The following is a 14,932-nucleotide window of genomic DNA, read 5'->3' as shown; positions in this document are numbered from 1 at the left end:
CCCAGGATTAGGGATCCTATAGGGGCACCCCTATCCAGGCACCCCTATCTGGGCACCCCCATATGGGGAACCCGTATCCAGACACCCCTATTTGGGTGCTCCCATCCAGGGGACCCCCACCCAGGGCACCTCCATCTGGGTGCCCCTATCCAGGCACCCTACGCGGGCGCCCTACCCAGGCACCCCTATTTGGGTGCCCTCACCCAGTGCACCCCTACCTGGGTGCCCTTATCTGGGGGCTTCGATCTGGGCACCCCCACCCAGGCATCCCCCCACCCAGGCATCCCCCCACCCAGGCATCCCCCAACCCAGGCACCCTTGCCTGGGTGCCCCCATCCAGGCACCCTTTTTGGGGCACCCTTACGTTGTCGCCCCATTTGCGCACCCTTATCTGGGTGCCCTTCTCTGGGCGCCCTCATCCGGGCACCCCTACCTGGGTGCCCTTCCCCAGAGCACCCTAATTTGGGTCCCCGTGTCTTCTTGGTGAAGAAGAGCACCCCATCTTGGGCCCTCTCATCCAGGGCGCCCTTACCTGTGCACCCACATCGGGGCACCCTGGGGTGCCCATTGTTGTGGGGTGCTCCTGCCCACGGAGGGGTCCCCATCCTGTGGGTGCCCTCATCCCCGGGGTACCCCTGCCCACCGAGGGGTCCCCATCCTGCTGCTGCCCGTGTCCCTGGGCTGGCCCTCACAACCGGGGCGCGGCAACATCAGGGTTTGGTGACAGCGGGGTGCGGTGACACCAGGGACCCGGTGACACCCAGGCGGGTGGCCCGCCACCACCTCGGCCCCAAGCGCAGGCGGGTGCCGGAGATGCTTCCGTCACCGCCGCGGCCGCGTTTCCTTCGCGCCGCCGCGGCGTTTCCTCCCTGCACCTGCACCCCGCGCCGAGCCCAGGCCCTGGGCACCCCACCAGCACCCCAGGGTGCACCCCTGGGTGCAGGCCGGGGGGGGGGCTGGACGGGACCAGTCGCACCCCAGGATCTCCTCGCCGTGACGCTCCCGTGAGCTGTGGGCACCCGTGGCTTTGGCACCCACCAATTTAAGGGTGCTGGCACCCTAGAGCTGAGCTGTGGCGGGTGCCCAAACCTTGGGGGGGGGGGGGGCGGTGTGCCAGCATTTTTGGGCTCCCCACCCCAACTTGCAGCACCCTGCAGCACCCCATCACCCGCACCCTCCCCTGGGGCACCCTTTACTCCTCAGGGTGCTGCTCCCCCCTGCACCCTGAATCCCCTCTGCACCCCCAAGGCTGGAGCATCACCCCAGGGTGCCACCCCCACCCCGCCGTGTACCCCCTGTCCCCCGTCCCCGCGGTACCTCGGCCGTTCTCTGCCTGCTCTCGCACCCGGGACTCGGCCGCCCCGGTTCCTGTCGTGGCTTCCCCATGTGACCAGGCAGGAGTTTCAGTCACACCCTCACCTCCGCCTCTGCCCCGATGATGTTATCTCCGCTCCCGGCTCGGCCAGGCTCACGCTCGGCCACGGCTCAGGGCACCCCGAGAACGGTGACCCACACCGGGTCACCCCACAGGGGTGTCTGCCTACCCTGGTGGCTGGCTGCCTGCATCTGACTTAAAGGCCATCATTAGGTTTCAGAGTGAACGGGTGCTGGAGATGGCAGCTCCTGGGTGCTACAGTGTGGGCACTGCTGAGGGCCGGATCTGGGGGGTGGGTGTCCATCTCAGGGGTGGGGGGGTGTCTCCTTGAGAATCATGTGGGGTGTCCAAGGTGGGTTAAGGGGGGGCAGTGCTGCTTGGACACAGGGCACATGTGTGCGCGCACACCCACACGCGTGTGCCGCAGCACCCAGCCCGGCAGCAGGTCCCAGGCACCTGGGTCCCTCATTTAAGTCCTCCCCCTTGACACTGTGGCCACACCCCACCCCGTGCCTCAGTTTCCCTCTCGCTCTCTAGGGACCACCAAAACCGACGTCGTGGCACTGACTTTATTGCAGGGAGATTTCTGGTGACTTATGGCTACGAGGATGGTCTGCTGGGCTAGCGAGGCCAGGATGCACGCGGCCTGGTGCCCATCTGGGCTCGGATCTGTCCAGGCTGGTAGCCTTCAAGGCTGGGTGTTCTTCTGGGCCTGTGTCCATCAGGGCTGACAACCATTGGGCTGGTGGCCACCTGGACCAGGGTGATCCGTGATGGCATCCGATCGGGTCAGGGTCTGTCCGGACCAGGGTCCACCTGTGCTGGCATCCCTTGGGCTGGTGTCCATCTCAACCAGGGTCCACCCAGGCTGGTGTCCACCAGGGTGGTGTCCATCTAGACCAGGGTCCACCCAGGCTGGTGTCCACCAGGGTGGTATCCATCTTGATCAGGGTCCACCCAGGCTGGTGTCCACCAGGGTGGTGTCCATCTCAACCAGGGTCCACCCAGGCTGGTGTCCACCAGGGTGGTGTCCATCTAGACCAGGGTCCACCCAGGCTGGTGTCCATCTCGACCAGGGTGGTGTCCTTCTCAACCAGGGTCCATCCAGGCTGGTGTCCATCTCGACCAGGGTGGTGTCCTTCTCAACCAGGGTCCATCCAGGCTGGCATCCATTGGACCAACATCTGTTGGACCAGGGTCCATCTAGACCATCACCCATCAGGCCAGCATCCACCTAGACCACGATCCAACCTTGCCCGCACCCATCCAGACCAGGACCCGTGGGACCAGTCCTCACTGCAGAGGAGAGAAGAAACCACGATCTGTCCTGGCGCCACCTCCCACATCCACCCCCACCAAACCCCCACCCTCCTGGCCATGCCAGACCCGACCAGACACCCCAACCTGGCACCAAACCTCCAACCCCTGGAGATGCCACAGGGCTCGGTGCTCACCTTGAAGCCGTGCCAGGTCTCAATCTCATGGAAGAGGGAGTTGCCGGGGCAGTCGGTGTGACCCATCTGGCGGTGGCCACGGAGGGTGTAGTTACGGTGGAGCCGGCCTGTCCGCACGGCGCAGGGCAGGAGCCCGTCCCGCACCAGGGCGATGGTGTCAGGGTCCGGCAAGGTGGCTGAGAAGTTGCCAACGTAGCCCACGCCGTAGCCTTTGCTGTTGTAGCCTTTGGTGTGGGCACCAACCCAGTGCCAACCCCGGCCTTGGTACAGGTACCCATCCGAGCCCACCACGAAGCTACGAGCACCCATGGGTCAACCTGAGCTGCCCGGACACGGGTGCTGGGAACCGCGGTGGAGGTGACGGTGACGGTGGCGGCGTCTCACCTGTAGCCGATGTCATCCCAGCCACGGGTGTCCTGGTGGAAGCGTTGCATGGCGCGCATGGCGCGGGCGCAGGCGGCGAAGGTGCGGCACGGGGCGCTGGGTATGAAGGTGTGGTGGATGTAGACGGAGCTCAAGGGGAGGGTCAACGGTCTGGGGGTGCCCCGGTAGGGACGGGCCCCCCACATGCACCGGGGCACGATGGCCGGGCACTCTGCGAGGGAAGGCAGGTGGTGGGAAAGGGGATTTGCCTGGTCCCACTGGCAACTGGGGCGGTGGCAGCGTCCCCTTGGGGTCTTGGGGACACGGAGCATCTGCCAAGCTCGGGAACCCCTTGGCCTGGGCCGTGGTAGTGTCCTCCTGGGGTCCCCTCATGCAGGGGACGTGGAGCATCTGGTTGGGGTGTCCCTTGGCTGGGGACATGGCTGTGTCCTGTGTCCAGGGGACACACCGGTGTCCACCCAGGGGACGTGGCGGTGGCCATCCAGGGATCACCATCTGGGGGCACACCGGTGTCCATCCAGGGGACATCGTGGTGTCCGTCCAGAAGATACACGGGTGTCCCTCCAGGGGACACACTGGTGTCCACCCAGGGGACATGGCGGTGGCCCTCCAGGGACCACCACCCAAGGGACGCAGTGGTGACCCTCCAGGGGACACACCGATGTCCACCCGGGGGACATGGTGGTGTCTGACAGGGCCAGGCTGCACGTCACCAGTCAGCTCTCAGGGCTCGACGGCGCCCCCGGTGCCACCTACGCTAAGGGTGACACTGGGGACCCCCAGCCCCACCCAGGGTGCAGCTCTCCACCCACCAGCCCACCCAATTTTTTGGGGGGGTGGGGCAGATGTGATATCGCGACCCGATGCCACCTCCCTACCCACATAGACCTCCGTGAAGTCCCGCGCCGCTCGGTGAGCGATGGCCGCCACCTCCTCCGGCCCCACGTCCTCCAAGAGCTCCCGGGTGGGTGGCAGCACCCGCAGCACCCTCAGCATCGCCGCCACCTCCTCCTCCAGCTTCCCCGGCCCTGCCAGCACCCCGAAATCTCGCCGCCGGTAACTGCTGGGGGGTCGCCCTTTCTCCGTGCCGTTGCCCGTCCCGTAGTAGCCCCGGAGAAGATCGGCGAGGGGGATGGGTGCTCGGGCTAGGTGGGCACCCAACAGCACCCCATCCATCGCCCCGTTGGCGACGGCATCGGGGATAGGGGAGGGGGGTCCCAGCAGGGTGTAGTTTTGGGGGTCATCCACGTCATCCCAACAGCCGCCGGGTCCCAGCGTGGCTCGGTTGCCGTCGCCGCCACGAGCCAAGAGGAACGACGTCCCCAAGGCCTCGGTGATGGTGACGGCGTAGAGCGCGTCGACGGGTGGCTCGGCGGCGGGGACGGGCCGTCCCGCCGCCCGCTTGAGGCCAACCTCGACGCCGGCGAGGAGGGGGCCCAGGGCGACGGTGGAGCCGTCGGGTGCCAGCACCGCGCCGCGCTCGGGTGCCGCGGCGTCGTGGTGGAGGAGTCGGGTGAAGAGCAGCCACTGCTCGCGGCTGAGCGTCGGTGGGGCCGGTGGGACATCGGGGGGCTCTCCCAGCACCGCGCGGCACCCCGGGGTGCTACAGCCACCCAGCGCCCGCGCCAGCTCCGGCACGGTGCCGGTGAAGCCGCGGTCGGTCGACTCAAGGGCTTCCACGATCTGCACCACCGAGTCCATGTGGCGTGGCGGGAGACCTGGGGAGGGGACGGGGGCGTGGGAGGGGACCGAGGGGCACCCGCGGGGCCAGGGGTGCCCATGGGTGCAGGGCTGGCGCCCATGGGTGCAGGGCTGGCGCCCATGGGTGCAGGGCTGGCCAGAGTCTCCCAGAGCGGGGGAGTGTGCCCCCAAAACGGAGTGAATGTCCCCAAAACGGGGTGAAAGGACCCAAAACGGGGTGAAGGGACCCAAAACGGGGTGAAAGGACCCAAAACGGGGTGAAAGGACTCAAAATGGGGTAAATGCACCCAAAAATGGGGTGAAAAGACCCCAAATGGGTTGAAGGGACCCAAAACGGGGTGAAAGGACCCAAAACGGGTTGAAGGGACCCAAAACAGGGTGAAAGGACCCAAAATGGGGTAAATGCACCCAAAAATGGGGTGAAAGGACCCAAAACGTGGTGGAAGAACCCAAAACAGGATGCAAGGATCCAATAAACGGGATGAAAGGACCCAAAATGGGGTCAAAGGATCCAAAATGGGGTGAAAGGACCCAAACCGGGGTGAATGCACCCAAACCGGGGTGAAAAACACCCCAAACCAGGGCGACAGGACTCAGGACGGGGTGAATGCACCCAAACCGGGGTGAACGCACCCCGAGCGATGTGAAAGCACCCAGAGGAGGGCGCAAGAACCCAGGAAAAGGGCGAATGCACCCGAAACAGGGTGAAAACCCCCCAAACAAGGTAAACCCACCCAGAACAGGGTGAAAACAACCCAAAGCCGGACCGAAAGCACCCAGAACAGGGTGCAAGCCCCCCAAAACAGGGCGAGAGCACCCAGAGAAGGACAAAAGCACTCAAAAAAAGGGCAAAACCACCCCCAAAATAGCAAAACCTCCCAGAACAGGGGGAATGCACCCAAACCAGGGTGAAAACACCCCAAAACCAGGACTAAAGCACCCACAACAGGGTGCGGGCACCCCAAAAAAGATGAAAGCACCCCCAAAAAATAGCAAAGGCACCCAGAGCGGGGTGGCTGCGCCCAAACCAGGGTGAAAACACCCCCAAAAAAGGCAAAAATAGCCCGAAAAAGGGCAAACACACCCCAAACCGGGTGCACACCCCCCCCCCTCCGCCCCAGGACTGCCCATGTGGGCACAAATTTGGGCCAGAATCCCCCTAATTAGGGAAAAAGAATGCAACCGGAGCCATTTTGACCCAAAAAAGGGCTCGGAGGAGCCCCTGCGGTTGCCACACGCATGTGGTGGCGTGTTGGGACGTGTTATAGCATGGGGGTGTGTGCCAGGGTGCGTTGTGATGTCTTGTGGCATGTTGCGACGTGTTGGGGCGTGTTGTGGGGTGTTCTGGCATGTTGTGGTGTGTTGCGGCGTGTTGTGGTGTGTTGTTGTGTGTTGTGGTGTGTTCTAGCATGTTGCGGGGTGTTGTGGCATGTTGTGGTGTGTTCTAGCATGTTGCGGGGTGTTGTGGCATGTTGCGGGGTGTTGTGGCATGTTGTGGTGTGTTCTAGCATGTTGTGGCGTGTTGTTGCATGTTGTGATGTGTTCTAGCATGTTGTGGCGTGTTGTTGCATGTTGTGGCGTGTTCTAGCATGTTGTGGGGTGTTGTGGCACGTTGTAGCGTGTTGTGGCGTGCAGTGGCGTGGCGTGGCGTGTACCCACCTGTGCCGGGGCGGGCGCAGAGGCTGAGCGCCGCGAGGAGCCAGGGGATCATGGTGCAGGATCGGGCCCCCATCGCCACCTCCCGTGTCGGGGCCTCGCCGGACTTCGTCCCCTGCACGACCGTCCCCGGGGGCGGTGGCACGTGACACACGCGTGTGCTGCGGGGGCGCTTCCGGCGGGGGGGAGCCCTGCAGCACGCGGGCGCGTGTGCAAGGCGTGCGTGGCCGTGCGCACACGCGTGTGGCGGGGCTAGGAAGGGGCTACATGTGTGTGTGTGTGAGCGTGCACAGGTGTGTGCATACGTGTGTGTGCGTGTGCTGTGCGTGGTGTGCAGACACACGCGTGTGTGCAGACGGGGGGTGTGTATAGGTGCACACGCATGTGCGCGGTCGGGTGTGCACAGGGGGTGTGCATACATACACACGTGTGTGCGTGGGGGAGGTGTGCTTACACACATGTGAGTGCACAGGCGGGTGTGCATGCGTGCGTGTGTGCGTGTGCTTGTGCGTGGGGCGCAGGCACACGCGTGTGTGCACGCGGGGGCGTGCATACATACATGCGTGCGCATTGCATGGGCACGCGGGGAGCGTGTGCCTACACACCCGTGTGTGCGCGGGTGCGCACGGGGGGGTGCGCACGTTCTCACGTGTGTGCACACGTGTCCGCCCATGGTGGGTGCGTGCAAGCCGGGGGGGGGGGGGTGTGCGCGTGTGCGCGTGCCACCAGGACACACGTCAGGGCGTGAAGCCACCAGGACACGTGTCAAGGGATGAAGCCACCAGGACACGTCAGGGGACACGCGTGGAGCGACGGTGCCACCAGGACACGCGTGAGGGAAAGATGCCACCAGGACACGTATGGGGGGGGATGGGGACAAAGCCACCGGGACCGTGGGGGCCAATGCCACCAGGACACACACGAGGGCACGAAGCCACCAGGACAGGACACACGTAGGGGACGATGCCACCAGGACACGCGCCGTGACAAAGCCACCGGGATGGGCACGGTGCCACCCGCCGCGGGGACACGTGACAGCGCGGTGCCATCTTCCCCCCCCCCCTCCCACCTCGACCTTTGCCCTGTCCCCAGGGAGCGGGTGCCATGGCGGTGACCTGGGCGCTGGGTCCCCTGGGCGCGGTGGCCATCGGCACCCTGCTCCTGGCCCTGCTGCTGCGGTGGCTTTGGGACGCCGTGGTCACCGTCACCCGCTTCCGGGCCACTTGCCACCAACTGCGCCGCTTCCCCCGGCTGCCATGGCGCAGCTGGCTGCTGGGTCACACCGGCCTGGTGAGGGGACAGCACGGGGACAGGGTGGTGGCACCTTGGGGGGGGGGGGCAGTGGGGACAGGGTGGTGGCATCTAGGGGGACAGTGGGGACAGGACGGTGGCACCTGGGGGGGGGCAACAGCGGAGGCAGGGTGGTGGCATCTGGGGGGGGACAGCAGGGACAGGACGGTGGCACTTTGGGGAGGGTAGCAGGGACAAGGTGGTGGCACTGGGAGGGACAGTGGTGACAGGGTGGCAGCACTGGGGAGGGACAGCAGAGTCAGGGGGGTGGCACCTGGGGGGGACAGTGGGGACAGGGTGGTGGCACCTGGGTGTGGCCAGGACAGGGTGGCAGCACTGGGGGGGGACACAGCAGAGGCAGGGGGGTAGCACCTGGGGGGCAGTGGGGACAGGGTGGTGGCACCTGGGGGTGGCAGGGACAGGACGGTGGCACTTTGGGGAGGGTAGCAGGGACAGGGTGGTGGCACTGGGAGGGACAGTGGGGACAGGGTGGCGGCATCTGGGGGTGGCAGGGAAAGGGTGGTGGCACTGGGGGGGGGGCGGTGTGACAGCAGAGGCAGGGTGGGGGCAGCTGGGGGGGGGCAGTGGGGACAGGGCGGTGGCACCTGGGCATGGCAGTGGGGACAGGGTGGTGGCACATGAGCTCTGAGCGTCCCCAAGTCCATTTGTGAACCCGAGCTGAGACCGTCCCCAAGGGACAAGCCTGTCCCCAAGGGCAGGCGGTGACCGTGGGGACAAGGGTGTCCCCCAGCCTGTCACCGAGCCCCGCGGTGCCCCGTGGCGCAGGCGAAGAGCACGGAGGAGGGGCTGCGGCTGGTGGACGAGCTGGTGGCACGGTACCGCCGCGGCTGCCTGTGGTGGGTCTCGCCGTGGATCCCCGTCCTGCGCCTCTTCCACCCCGACACCCTCCGCCCCGTTCTCCTGGCCTCAGGTAGGACACGAGGGCCACCAACCCAGCCCTGAGGGTCCCCAGGGTCACCCAGAAGGGGGCACCGTGGCTGGGCCGGTCACCTGGCTGGGTCCACCATCCTACGGTGGCCACCAACCCAACCCCGAGGGTCTGCAGAGCCGCCCAGAGGGGGCTGGTCCAGCGAGTGCCCAAGTGCCCGCGCCGTGGTGGCCACCGAGCTGTCCTTGAGGGTCCTCAGGGCCACCCAAGCGTGTCACCACGGCCAGCCTGGTGGCCCGGTCATACCCAGCCCCCCCATCCTGCGGGGGTTATGGGTGCAGACGGGGCGTCCCCTCTCCCTAGGGACCCCACCCACCTTGTAAGCCACCGAGGGGACCTGATGCCACCCTGGTGGCACCCCTCACCAGCCCCCTCTCCCCTCTCCTCTCAGCCTTCATCGCCCCCAAGGACCAGCTCTTCTACGGCTTCCTCAAGCCCTGGCTGGGTGAGTGGGTGCTGGGGGGCGGCGGGACAGGTGGGGCAGCACCCAGGGGTGCCCCACGGATGGGAGCCGGGTGTGCCGCCGCAGGGGACGGGCTGCTGCTGAGCCGTGGCCAGAAGTGGGCTCGGCACCGGCGCCTGCTGGCCCCCGCCTTCCACGGGGACGTCCTCAGGTCCTACGTGGGCATCTTCAACCAGAGCACCCACGTCATGCACGTGAGTGCCCGCTGCCCGCGCCCGCTGCCCTGGCCTGCACCCGCTGCCTGCGCCCGGACCCCAAATTGCACCCAGACCCCAAATTGCACCCACTGCCTGCGCCCGCTGCCCTGGCCTGCACCCGCTGCCTGCGCCCGGACCCCAGATTGCACCCAGACCCCACCCTGCCCCTTCTGCCTGTGCCCAGACCAGCACCCAGACCCCACCCTGCACCCAGATTCCAAATTGCACCCAGACCCTACCTGCACCCAGACCCCACCCTGCACCCACTGCCCACACCCTGAGCCCTGGCCTGCACCCGCTGCCTGCACCCCGACCCCGACCTGCACCCACTGCCTGTACCCGCTGCCTGCGCCCAGACCAGCACCCAGACCCCACCCTGCACCCAGACCCCACCCTGCACCCAGACCCCACTCTGCGCCTTCTGCCTGCGCCCAGACCCCAAACTGCACCCAGACCCCACCCTGCCCCTTCTGCCTGCGCTCAGACCAGCACCCAGGCCCCACCCTGCACCCAGACCCCAGCCTGCACCTGCTGCCTGCACCCAGACCCCAAATTGCACCCAGACCCCACCCTGCCCCTTCTGCCTGCGCTCAGACCTGCACCCCGACCCCAACCTGCACCCGCTGCCTGCACCCACTGCCTGTACCCGCTGCCTGCGCCCAGACCAGCACCCAGACCCCACCCTGCACCCAGACCCCACCCTGCACCCAGACCCCAAATTGCACCCAGACCCCACTCTGCGCCTTCTGCCTGCGCCCAGCCTGCACCCAGACCCCACCCTGCACCCAGACCCCACCCTGCACCCAAACCCCGCCTGCACCCAGACCCCACCCTGCACCCAGACCCCACCCTGCACCCAAACCCCGCCTGCACCCAGACCCCAACCTGCACCCAGACCCCACCCTGCACCCAAACCCTGCCTGCACCCAGACCCCAACCTGCACCCGCCGCCTGCACCCATTGCCTGCACCCAAACCCCACTGCCTGCACCCAGACCCCAACCTGCACCCAGACCCCACCCTGCACCCAAACCCCACCCTGCACCCAAACCCCACCCTGCACCCAGACCCCCACCCCTGACCCAGCCCTGCACCCACACCCTCACCCTGCCCGCAGGCCAAGTGGCGGGCAGCGGCGCGGGCAGCAGCGCGGGCAGCGGCGCAGGCAGCGGCGCGGGCAGCGGCGCAGGCAGCGGCGCAGGCAGGGGTGCAGGCAGCGGCGCAGGCAGGGGTGCAGGCAGGGGTGCAGGCAGCGGCGCAGGCAGCGCAGCACCCGGTGGGGCTGGAGGTGCTGGAGCAGCTCAGCCTCCTCACCCTGGACACCCTCCAGAAATGCATCTTCAGCCACGAGAGCCACTGCCAGGAGTGAGTGTCCCCTTGGCCCCTGCCCGCGTCCCCAACCAGGGTGTCCCCCCCACCCAGGGAACCCCCCCCCTCACCCCAGCTCTGTCCCCTCTGCCCAGACTTGGTCCCCAACTGGGGTCCCCCCCTTGGGCTTTGCACCCGGCAAGGTCCCCACCATCCCAACGCTGTCCCCCCGCAGCGTCCCCTCACCCCAGCTCTGTCCCTCCTGGGCCCCCCCCCCCCTCATGCCAGCTTTGTCCCCCACCCCATCAGGGTGTCCCCCCCCGGGCTCTGAGTCCCTCCCTGGTGTCACCTCACCCTGGCTCCACATGTCAGCGCGGGCAGGGGACCTTCTGCCACCCCATGTCCCCACTGAAGCTCACCGCGGCCAGCGGGGGGTGGCCACCCCGTGGTGGCCGTCCCCAGAGGTCCCCGGTGCCCACAGGCAGCCCAGCGAGTACATCAAGGCCATCCTGGAGCTGAGCACCTTGGTGGTGAGACGCCATCAACACCTGCTCCACCACCCGACGTGGCTCTACCGCCTCTCGGCCGACGGGCGCCGCTTCGCCCGGGCCTGCGCCACCGTGCACGGCTTCACCGCCGCCGTGGTGCAGCGCCGGCGCCAGGCCCTCGACCGCCTCGGCCACCGGGCCTGGCTGGAGAGCCACCAGGGACGGAGCATGGACTTCATTGACCTTCTCCTGCTCGCTAAGGTAGTGCCAGGGGGAGACGGTTGTGGCCACGGGGAAGGTTGGCCACAGGGTGGTGGCCGTAGCAGCACGGTGGTGGCCAAGGGGATGGTGGTGGCCACGGGGAACGTTGGCCACAGGGTGGTGGCTGTAGTGGCATGGTGGTGGCCAAGAGGATGGTGATGGCCATGGGGAAGGTTGACCATAGGGTGGCAGCCGTAGCAGCACGGTGGTGGCCAAGGGGGTGGTGGTGGCCACGGGGAACGTTGGCCACAGGGTGGTGGCTGTAGTGGCACGGTGGTGGCCAAGAGGATGGTGATGGCCATGGGGAACGTTGGCCACAGGGCGGTGGCTGTAGTGGCACGGTGGTGGCCAAGAGGATGGTGATGGCCATGGGGAACGTTGGCCACAGGGTGGTGGCTGTAGTGGCACGGTGGTGGCCAAGAGGATGGTGATGGCCATGGGGAAGGTTGGCCATAGGGTGGTGGCCATAGGGGACTGGTGGTGGCCATGGGGAGGGTTGGCCATAGGGTGGTGGCCAGAGGGGGATGGTGGTGGCCAAGGAGACTGGTGGTGGCCATGGAGAAGGTTGGCCATAGGGTGGTGACCAGAGGGGAATGGTGGTGGCCATGGAGAAGGTTGGCCATAGGGTGGTGGCCAGAGGGGAATGGTGGTGGCCATGGAGAAGGTTGGCCATAGGGTGGTGGCCATAGGGGACTGGTGGTGGCCATGGGGAGGGTTGGCCATAGGGTGGTGGCCAGAGGGGGATGGTGGTGGCCAAGGAGACTGGTGGTGGCCATGGAGAAGGTTTGCCATAGGGTGGTGGCCATAGGGGACTGGTGATGGCCAAGGGGACTGGTGGTGGCCATGGGGAGGGTTGGCCATAAGGTGGTGGCCCTGGGGTGCCCGTTGGCTGCCACGCTCACCCTTGCAGGACGAGGACGGCAACACCCTGTCGGATGAGGACATCTCGGCCGAGGCTGACACCTTCATGTTTGAGGGTGAGGGCGAGCCACCGGCTGCCATCGGGGGGAGGGACACACACTCACACGTCCCCTCGCTCCCCCCTTGTCCCCGCAGGTCACGACACGACGGCCAGCGGCCTGGCGTGGCTGTTCTACAACCTGGCCCGCCACCCCCACTACCAGGAGCGGTGCCGCCAGGAGGTCCGCGAGCTCCTCAAGGGCAGGGAGGCCGAGGAGATCCAATGGTGAGAGGTCCCCGCTGTCGTCCCCCGGCCACCCGGCTTGGGGACGCTGGTGCCACCACCGCTCGCCCCCAGGGAGGACCTGTCCCACCTGCCCTTCACCACCATGTGCATCAAGGAGAGCCTTCGCCTGCATCCCCCCGTCACCGCCGTGTCCCGGCGCTGCACCAAGGACATCCCCCTGAGCGACGGACGCGCCATCCCCAAGGGTGCGGCTCGCCCGGGGTGCGAGGGGTCCCCAGGGTCACCGTCCCTCCTTGTCCCCTGTCCCTAAGGTGGCCCTTTCCATCCCACCAGAGGTCATCTGCCTGATGAGCATCTATGGGACCCACCACAACCCGGACATCTGGCCCGAGCCCCAGGTGGAGCCACGTGGCCCTGGTGGCGTGACTGTGGGACAGCGGGATGTCCCCATCACCGTAGGTGGGGACAACCACGTCACCACGGCGTGACGGCGTCCGTGTCACTCCAGGTCTACGACCCACTGAGGTTCAGCCCGGAGAACAGCCAGGGACGGTCCCCGTTGGCCTTCATCCCCTTCTCCGCCGGTCCCAGGTAGGCCATGGTGGGGACGCTCGTGTCCCCACGTGTCACCGCGCCAGTTTGGTTGGGTTCAAGGCAGGGCGGCTGTCCCCGAGCCGTGACGTTTGGGTGTCACGGCGACAACACCATCGCCACGTTTTGGGGAGGCTCCACCACCCCGATGAGGGGGGGGTCGGGTCTGCTGTCCCCCGTGTCCCCTCCGCGGAGGTGACAGAGGGGGACGCGGCGGCAGGAACTGCATCGGGCAGAGCTTCGCCATGGCCGAGATGAAGGTGGTGGCGGCGCTGACGGTGGCACGCTTCGCCATCCGGCTGGACGCGGGGCGGCCGCCGCGCCGCAAGCCCGAGCTCATCCTCCGCACCGAGGACGGGCTCTGGCTGCTGCTGGAGCCGCTGCCGGGGGTGGCCTGAGGGACACGGGGACACGGGGGACACGGGGGACACGCCGTGCGGTGGCTGCTCCAGCCGAGGGAGGAGCGGTGAATAAACGGTGGCACGGAGGGGACGGTGTCGTGGTGTGGGGGGGGGGGTGGGGTGAGGCTGGTGGGGGGGTGCCCTCCTCCATCGTGTGCCACCTCATGGTGTGGACATGTCCCACCATGCCACGTGTCACCATCCATGGATGTGTCCCTCCTGGGCCACATGTCACCGTCTTGGCATGGACGTGTCCCACCACGCCACGTGTCACCATCCATGGACGTGTCCCTCCTGGGCCACATGTCACCATCCTGGCATGGACGTGTCCCCCCATGTCACATGTCACTGTCCTGGCATGGATGTGTCCCCCCATGTCACGTGTCACCATCCATGGACGTGTCCCTCCTGGGCCACAAGTCACCGTCCTGGCATGGATGTGTCCCCCCATGTCACATGTCACCATCCGTGGACGTGTCACCATCCGTGGACCTGTCCCTCCATGTCACGTGTCACCATCCATGGACATGTCCTCCTTGGCCACAGGTCACCGCCGTTCCTCGGCATGACCCCACATGTCACCTGTCACCATCTATGGGTGTGTCCCCCCCATGTCACCTGTCACCATCCATGGGTGTGTCCCTCCTGGGCCACATGTCACCGTCCTGGCATGGATGTGTCCCCCCGTGTCACCTGTCACCATCCGTGGACGTGTCCCTCCTGGGCCACATGTCACCGTCCTGGCATGGACGTGTCCCACCATGCCACGTGTCACCATCCATGGACGTGTCCTCCTGGGCCACATGTCACCATCCTGGCATGGATGTGTCCCCCCATGTCACGTGTCACCATCCGTGGACGTGTTCCTCTTGGGCCACACGTCACTGTCCTGGCATGGATGTGTCCCCCCATGTCACGTGTCACCATCCGTGGACGTGTCCCCCCATGTCACATGTCACTGTCCTGGCATGGATGTGTCCCCCCATGTCACGTGTCACCATCCATGAACGTGTCCCTCCTGGGCCACATGTCACCGTCCTGGCATGGACGTGTCCCCCCATGTCACGTGTCACCATCCGTGGGCGTGTCACCATCCGTGGACCTGTCCTTCCATGTCACGTGTCACCATCCATGGATGTGTCCTCCTCGGCCACAGGTCACCACCGTTCCTGGGCATGACCCCCCATGTCACAGGTCACCATCCATGGGTGTGTCCCCCCCATGTCACCTGTCACCATCCGTGGGCGTGTCCCCCCCATGTCACCTGT

General features: G+C 66.6%; 2 protein-coding genes across 2 annotated transcripts; one reads left to right on the top strand and one right to left on the bottom strand.

Moving 5' to 3' along the window:
- Window positions 1–2,632: 2,632 nt before the first annotated feature.
- PGLYRP2 (peptidoglycan recognition protein 2) lies at window positions 2,633–6,625 on the bottom strand. The gene is made up of 5 exons (XM_086478887.1): window positions 6,574–6,625; window positions 4,092–4,931; window positions 3,214–3,424; window positions 2,830–3,124; window positions 2,633–2,671 (listed from the first exon to the last, which is right to left on the bottom strand). Exons 1-5 carry the CDS (start codon window positions 6,623–6,625, stop codon window positions 2,669–2,671), a joined length of 1,401 nt encoding a protein of 466 aa, XP_086335013.1. The 3' UTR covers window positions 2,633–2,668.
- A 1,049-nt stretch (window positions 6,626–7,674) lies between these two features.
- On the top strand, window positions 7,675–13,661 carry CYP4F22 (cytochrome P450 family 4 subfamily F member 22). The gene is made up of 13 exons (XM_086478883.1): window positions 7,675–7,860; window positions 8,647–8,791; window positions 9,201–9,254; window positions 9,339–9,466; window positions 10,586–10,612; window positions 10,718–10,833; window positions 11,258–11,525; window positions 12,436–12,502; window positions 12,582–12,711; window positions 12,784–12,919; window positions 13,008–13,070; window positions 13,181–13,263; window positions 13,484–13,661. Exons 1-13 carry the CDS (start codon window positions 7,675–7,677, stop codon window positions 13,659–13,661), a joined length of 1,581 nt encoding a protein of 526 aa, XP_086335009.1.
- Window positions 13,662–14,932: the final 1,271 nt, after the last annotated feature.

Source organism: Leptosomus discolor, chromosome 28 (assembly GCF_034619465.1).
Source record: "Leptosomus discolor isolate bLepDis1 chromosome 28, bLepDis1.hap2, whole genome shotgun sequence".
Classification (NCBI taxonomy): Eukaryota; Metazoa; Chordata; class Aves; order Leptosomiformes; family Leptosomidae; genus Leptosomus; species Leptosomus discolor.
This window is presented reverse-complemented; position numbering and strand designations above follow the sequence as displayed.